The sequence below is a fragment of the Plectropomus leopardus genome, chromosome 7, assembly GCF_026936395.1.
Source record: "Plectropomus leopardus strain MGB_pleo_1.0 chromosome 7, ASM2693639v1, whole genome shotgun sequence".
In the NCBI taxonomy this organism is placed as follows: domain Eukaryota; kingdom Metazoa; phylum Chordata; class Actinopteri; order Perciformes; family Serranidae; genus Plectropomus; species Plectropomus leopardus.
In genome coordinates, this window is record NC_142182.1 from 4,188,017 (window position 1) to 4,196,171 (window position 8,155).

The following is an 8,155-nucleotide window of genomic DNA, read 5'->3' on the forward strand; positions in this document are numbered from 1 at the left end:
TAGTAGTAGTAGTCATAGTATCGTTATTGTAGTTGTTATTAGTATTATAGTGGTTTTCTGGACAATTTTTCCTATTTTGTTTCATAAGTAGTAAAGACTAATTATTTCTCTCTCTTTATCCTTTTTTTTTAAATTCAGATCATTTTCTTGTCATGTTTTCTTAATTTCGTGCAATTTGTGAGACATCTCAGTGTTTTTTCAGTGCATTTTTAGGCATGTTTTCAAAAGAAATCAAACCAGTTTGCATGTGAAAAGTGTCTGAACGCAGCACAAAAAAACTGATGTTGTTCCAGGTTTCCAGGTTCCAGTATTGATTACTATTGGACAGTTAAGTCCACAGTTTGGTTGTATATTTTGAGAATTATAGTGTGCAAATATAGCTTTGATGGCTTGTCGTCACACACTGAGGAATACGAGCAGTCACGCTGTGGATAAGTAATCTGTTGTTAATTCACTGCTGTTCGGTTGTGATTGAAGTTCATTTTATTGCCTCGTGCTTTCGCACTATAAGGAATCACCATTTCAGGCCGACAACGCAGTATGAATGACTTCTGAATTTAATTAAACTGAGACAGAGAGAAAGAGGATAATGAAGCATGATGATAAGAAGCTGTTAAAAGTAAGAACAAGATAAGAGAGAGTTCTCAAGTGTAGAGAAAGTGGAGGAAGAGGAAACACAAAAAGCCAGAGGTAAAACAGCCCATTTGGCAGAAAAAATGTTCTTAATATATTTTTCTGCAAACCACACATCCATTACATTTGTATATTTCACACACTATGGCATCTGCTACTGAACGATGTTCAGGTTCCCTTTTACTTCTAACTGAGATATGATGATGTCATACGGTTAATTTTGGTTTAAATATTTATTTTCTGTCAGACACTGAACATGACAAATATACTGTAGAACAGGCATCACCAACTGATGGACCTATTCTACTATAATTCACAGAGGTAAAGTTACTAAAATGTCCTACCAGCAAAGGTCTGAACCTCATACCTTAAATATATCACGATTAATTGAACATTATACGTCAATTATGATTAATGAACGATTATTTTGCTTTTTGCTCTTTTTTTGTGGTTTGTTTTTTGTTTTCACTTGGCCATGGTGTGTTGGAGTGTAATAAACATATTATTTATTATTATTTATTAAACTTTCCAGCATTATATAAAAATTAGAAGCTCCATCTGATAACAGGCCAACCTCTCCTGACTGCAAGACTCTGACTTCAACTTCTGTCAAACTTCTGTGCTATTAATCATTTTACTTAAGAATTAAAAACTTTTGAGTCGGCCTACTTCTCCTATAGCTGCCAACAGCCTGCCAACATTCCCAGTTAGAGAAAGGCTGAAAATAAGTTCATGTGCTTGTGGCCCCAGGTCCCCAAAAATCTGCCCCGGTGATAATAATAAGAGCACAGCGGCTGGATGAGACACGGAGTGCTGCGTCCTTGTGTTTCTAAATAATTCATCCAAAGTCTGATTAAAGCTGAAACTAACACAAAGTAGTTTGTAGAAGTCTAAAGAAGTCACTTTCCACCTCTGCAAATTTGGCTGTTTCAGACACTTTGGTGCTTTCAGGAGAAGCTGCGCTCTGTTTGTCTGTCTCACTGCGCTGCTGTTAGACCATCAGCTGTTTGATCCGCGATAATGAAACGCTGTGGCTGTCAAACACTCAGCTGTTCTAGAGACAAAATCGAGCACTGCATTTGGTTCGCCGTGACGCTCTTCTTATTATCATTGGCTGTTCGCGTTTTCTGTCAAAACATGGCTGGAATGCGTTCTATCGACATTCTATCGGCTACGTCTCATATTTCATTCGAGAAAAAGTTATTTCGCAATTGATATCGTTATTGTTTTATGGCCCAGCCCTAAAATACACTGGAAACAGCTATCAACATCTTGTTTAAATGCTGTTAGCATTAAAACCCATCTTCTTTGTAGCTTCCATGCTCTTTCAACTTAATGACCTCAAAGCACAAGAACACAACAAAGTCTGAAGAACGTTTTCCAACTCAGAAAATACGACCTTCAAACATCACATGAATGCAGCATTTATCTGACGGGGCAGTGGGGTTACACTGACAAAAACAACTGCAGTTTACAGTGTACACTGCACAAACAACCTCTCACAGGTCTTAAAGTCATCGCCTAGTTATCAAAACAAAAAGAAGGATTCTTTTCGGCTAACAGGTTGGAAAAAAATGTTTAACTCTAACATATACAAATCTGCATTAAGCCCTGTTCAGAAACCAGACTCCACCTCAAAGTGAATTTAAAATGACTGGTAGACAGACATAACAGATCAATGTGGCTGCCTGTGATGCTGAATCAACGGCCTCCTCTCTCGCTCTGTTAACAGCAGTAAAGACTGTGGAGGCAGCCGGTCGCCCGCAGGCTACAGAATGCTGCTTTATTTATTATTAGATTACTTATTTCAAAGTGGTTCCCTTCCCGGGCCTCAGCCGTGTGCTCCATCAGCTGGAGCAGCCTCCTCTTCCTCATCCTCATCCTCACCACATGCCTCAAAATCCAACATGCACACTGGAGGGATGAGGGAAAGGGCATGTGTCAAAAAGCATCACGCTGCACTGTAATGCACGTCAAATTCACATTCTCTTTTTCACCGTGTCTGCTCATTGTGTGTCCACAGGGTTAGAATTTTCCACAGCAAAGCAAAGTCAGTGTCAACGTTCATATCTCAGATTTCAGCACATTAATGCACCGCCGCGGAAACGTGCCTGCTTTGTACAGCTGCTTTACCACATGGAGATAAGAGATAACTTTGACAAGACTAAAGATGGTGAATTATCTCACAAATTGACATATCATGTTTGTTTAATCAATAATAAAGGTCACTTAAATGTGATCAGCGACAATTTACTAACAGCTGTGATGCTCAACTTACAGCCCGCAGGCAAAATCTGGCCCCCGATAGGGTGCCAGGTGGCCCTCCAACAAATTTCTAATTCACAAAAAAATAAATTGATTCACATTGGGAAATGTTTTTTGATTTTGTTATACATATGGTGCCTCAGTGCATAAATTAGCATCAAAATAGAGCTTGTTTATTAAAAAAGTGCCAGGGAGGATCCCCCACACCCCTAACAGAAGGCCTAGCTAAGCCCATAATGTCTTAGAAATGTCCTAAAATCCTAGAAACGTCCTAAAATCCAAGAAACATCCTTAAATCCTAGAAATGTCCTCAATCCCAGAAATGTGCCCAAAATCCACCAAACGTCCCAAAATCCTAAAAATGTCCTAAAACTCAACAAATGTCCTAAAATCATATAAAAATTCTAAACTCCTAAAAGAAGTCCTAAAATCCTTGAAACGTCCCAAAATCCTAGAATTGTACTAACATCCAAAAAATGACCTAAAATTTAAGAAATTTCCTTAAATCCTAAAAAAGTTCTAAAATCTGAGAAATGTCCAAAAATTCTAAAAAAAAAAAAAAAAACATCCTAAACATCCTGAAATTCTAGAAACATCCTAAAATCCACAAAATGTCCTAAAATCCTAAAAACATCCCCCGATGCTGGAAATGATTAAAAATCACACAGTGAAGCGACATGTTGCTGCCATCGTTGGCTCTGTGTGAAAATGCAATGGAGTCGTAAAGAGGGGACTTCGTAACGGCCCAAAAGTGATGTCGGCGCTCTGATAATCTGGCGACCTGTCCTGCGAATATTAACGGGATAAGATTAAATGTCAAAGACTCCATCTCTGTCACTGCCAGGCCGATGGCCAAGAGCTTATTTGAAACTGCCCGCATTAATTTTAGAGCTGACAGTGGATGGGTGATGGTGGTGCTGGAGTGGGTGTGGATGAGAGGCCTAATTTGGAAAATGTTGTCCCCCTGTCCATAATTTCTAACGGCTAGCCTGCTGAGAGACGTTGATTTGTTATTAATGCTGGTGGGACTGTTTGCACACACTGTACGTCTTAATAACACGTGTGTTCAACATCAAAACAACACACAGCACACTCAACAGCTCGAAGTCTCCTCCCTCACACACACACTAATTTTAGAACTCACTATTAGCTGATTAATTGACTACACACACACACACACACACACACACAGAGTCAGGGCTTACAGTCGTATACTATGTTAAGTGGTAGTGAGTGTTGTTAGTCTAATCCAGCTCCTGTCGTGAGTCCAGCTGGCCAACAGGACGGACTGGTGAGGACACAGATTACAGCAGCCAATCACTCACCACCATACAGCCGGTTTGATTAATAGATGCAACGTGCTGTGGAGTGATGACACGATCAATATCACACTGGCTGTTCATGAACTGCTTCCAGTAAACATTTGATTGTTTGTTTTTTCATTACCATGAGTAACATTACGTAACGTACACCTTACAGTAGAAAACATTATATTTGGACATTATCTGCTTCTGTTCAGGATAAACTACTAATCAATGTCAGTGTCTATTTTTGGTGAAAATTAATGTTTCAGTACAAGAATATTAGCGATAGCTAAAACCTGTATCAGGGATACTCAACTTGCTTTGCTTGGGGGCCAATTTTGCAAAATGACAAGAGACCAGGGGCCAGTCGCAGCAGCCGCATACATGTTTCTAGGATATTAGGACATTTTTAGGATTGGAGTACATTTCTAAGATTTAGGGAAATTTCAAGGATTTTAGAATGTTTTTAGGATTTCAGGACATTTTGAGGATTTAAGGGTTTTTAGGATGCTTCTAGGATTTTGGGATGTTTCTAGGATTTTGTGACAATTCAAGGATTTTATGAAATTTTGAGGATTTTCTAGGATTTTGTGACATTTTGAGGATTTTAGGATATTTCTAGGATTTGGGGACATTTCTAGGATTTCAGGATGTTTCTAGGATTTTATGACAATTGGAGGATTTAAGGACATTTCTAGGATTTTAGGAAGTTTCTTCAATTTTAGAACGTTTCTAGGAATTTAGGACATTAGGGGCTTAGATAAGACCTGTCGGGGGGTGCAGGGGATCCTCCACTGGCACTTTTTTTATTAACAAGCTCTATTTTGTCTCCATTTTATGCACTCTGGCATCTTATGTACACTAAAAGTACAAAAACAATTCCCACTGTGAATCACTTGATTTTCTTTGTGACTTAGAAAATGGTTGGGGGCCCATATTTGGCCTGTAGGCCATAAGTTGAGTATCTATATGATATTTCTATTGCATTTTTATATGGGCCTTAACAGTCAAAGGCAGTCAGTGATTTTATCTGATGATGGAATTAAGGATCCTCCTCTGGATGTTGATGCTGAAGGGAAACCCAGGTCAGGCTGAACCGCCTGCTCTGATCTGACACAGTAAACAGGATGCAACTCACTTAAAGGGATATACAAGCAGAGTGAGTGAGTGCTACTCACGACTGCTGGCTCTCTCCAGAGATCCCTCATTACTGAACACTGCCCGAGGAGCAAAGGCCGGCCACTTCACCACCAGCTAGACGTGTTTTTGTAGAAATAATCCTCTTTTGACTTTGTAACAACCTCCTCTTACTGTGCTAGAAGATACTGCTACTGTACAGCTGACCCATTTGAGATACACTTGTATAGATTTCACAAGATGGCAGAGCAGCTTGGAAGCTCGTGTTCGAGCAGCAATATCAGGGTCAATCCTCACGGCAGCCAGTGTGCCCTGTCAAAGTGTCCTTGGGCAAGTCACAACCCCGAAGTGCTCACCTGCTGTGGGCCTGTTACCTGATATATTGACTTATGAATAATGATTTTCTAAATATAGTCTCGCCATCGCCACAGATATGCAAAACAGGAGCCTGTTTACTCAAACACAGCGACATAGAGCTACAGCTGAACCATTTTTTAGAGCTGACCCACTGCCAGCACACGCGCGCACACACACACACAAACACACGCGCGCGCGTGCGCGCACACACACACACACACGACACCATACACAAACAGATACACAACTACTGCTGTCTCATTCTGAAGACAGCATCCTCCCTGGAAACACACACACAAACACACACACACATCTATTCAGCTTGATGCTGCTGCTGCCTCATTCATTCACACACACACACACACACGTACACACACACACGCACACTCTAACAAAAACAGCGGACCCTCCCAGCTTCCCTACCTGGGTGCCGGCTTGTGGCAGCTGTGGGAACAGAGCCAAGGTGGTCGGTCTCTTTGGTCGATATTTATCCATGACAGCGCAGGTTGATCCCCCTCTTGACAGGCGACAGCTTCCTCCCTCCCTCCTCCTCCTCTTCCTCCTCCTCCTCCTCTTCTCCCCTTTTTTATTAAGCCAGCGTAGACGCTCCTCAGCTCCGACAAGGCCTCCCCCACCCTCCTCTACCTCCCTCTCTTCCCCTTCTTCCTCCTCGGTCTCGTCAGCATCGATCAGATCCAGCCTCTGAGCACGCCCCCTCCACTCCCTACTCGCCACATCATTGGCTGGCCGCGGAGTCGCATCATCATCATCACCATCATCTTCCTGGCAGGAGCAGAGTGGAGCAGAGAGGAGAGGAGAGGGAGACAGACAGAGAGAGGAGGGAAGAGAGGGAGAGAGGTCGGGCGGTGTTGAGTAGAGATGGGATTGACAAGAGAGGAGAAAGCAGGGAGGAGGAGAGACGGAGGAGCAGAGAGGAGAAGAGAGAAGGGGAGGAGGAAGTCAGGGCCAACCAATCAGAGCAAGGCATGACATCATCAGTTTATCTGGTGTTTTCAGTGAGTTAAGGCTAATAAACACTGTGAGTGTGTCTGCGTTGTGTGTGTGCGAGTGTGTGTAACCCAGTCAGTTAGGATTAACTCGGCTCGACATCGGTTTCCTTGTGCTGTGATAACACGCCTTTTACAAGCCATTTAACCCTTTGAAACTTGATACATTTGTTTGATTTCTTTCAAAAACATAGGGGGAAAAAGGTCATGAACAACTTGGCGAGAGAAATTGCAAGAAATTTGTAAAAGGTGATAAAGAAAATTACCCTAAAATTAGTTTTAAAAGAGGGGGAGAATGATTAGTAAATTATCAAAAAAAATAGGGAAAATGTTGTCAGGTCAATGCAATTTTATTTATAAAGCCCATTATTACAAATCACAATTTGCCTTAAAGGGCTTTACAGCATACGGCATCCCTCTGTACTTAGACCACACTGACTAAGTAAAAAAAAAAAAAAATTAATATTTTGTGCACTTTTAGGGTGATTTTCCAGTTTGTTTTTGTTTTTTTTCACTTTTTTGCTTATTTCAACTGTTTACTAATATCTTGGTAATTTTTGGGCCATGTGTTGAGTTGCTTACTGCCTTCCTCCCATGTATTTGAAAAAAATCAAAGCAAACTGCTCAGGTTTCATGACGCCACTATATTTTTAGATGAAAAAAAAACAACAACACAAAAATCACAGGCTCGGATATGTCAATTATTTCCAGCAACATCAATTGTGCCACCTGGTGGAAATAGCGTGTTTTATCTCCATATGCCAAGTAAGGTTGAAAAATAAGGTTGTCAGGTGGAAAATAGTAAAAATTACAAATTCCGAGACAAAGGTCCATAATGACAGAAATAATACAATGCATGTTTTTATGCTTTGATGTCTGGGATCAAAAATTGTAATTTAAATGAGTTTTATTCACAGACTTATTGTTGGAGCTGATTAAAGAAAAACACACAACACTGCCCCAAATTTATGCCATAAATTATTATTTTAAAATTATTTTAAAAAATTAAAATTATTATTAAAAAACACCTAAGAATAAAGAGCGCGTGAAATGCAGCAAAAGTCCCCCAAAGTTTATTAAAAAAAGGAGTAAAACAGAAACAGAATTTCGTGTGAAGATGTTAGCTAATGTTTGGGGAGCAAGCATTAGCTTATTTAGCTTATTTAGCTTGTAGACTGAACAGGTAAATTTCCAGCACTCATGGTGACCCACCTTTCTGTGTGAAGAATTAGGTGACTTTTTTTAGGTGACTCCTTTCTCTGTTCTGTCGATGATTTAGTTTTTGGTGATCCCGCTTCTTCATTTCGGGGCTAACAGGCTAAACTTTGCCGATCTTCTGTTAGCATGAACCGGGCTGCGCGAGCGTTGGAGGCGGGACTGAACCATTTCATGAAAACAGGGGGGGCAAAATACAGGGGCTCTCTGAATGTTTATTTTTTGGAAATACACAAG

General features: G+C 40.6%; 1 protein-coding gene across 2 annotated transcripts in view; it reads right to left on the reverse strand.

Annotated features, from left to right (window-relative positions):
- mapk8ip1a (mitogen-activated protein kinase 8 interacting protein 1a) overlaps positions 1-6,562 on the reverse strand; it is a 28,191-nt gene extending 21,629 nt beyond the window's left edge. For both annotated transcript variants that reach the window (XM_088079696.1, XM_042496445.2), the window contains exon 1: positions 6,120-6,562. In XM_088079696.1, the coding sequence (XP_087935822.1) occupies positions 6,120-6,191 (72 nt within the window). In that variant the 5' untranslated portion in view covers positions 6,192-6,562. The remainder of the gene's footprint in view (positions 1-6,119) is intronic.
- Between the last annotated feature and the right edge of the window lie 1,593 nt (positions 6,563-8,155).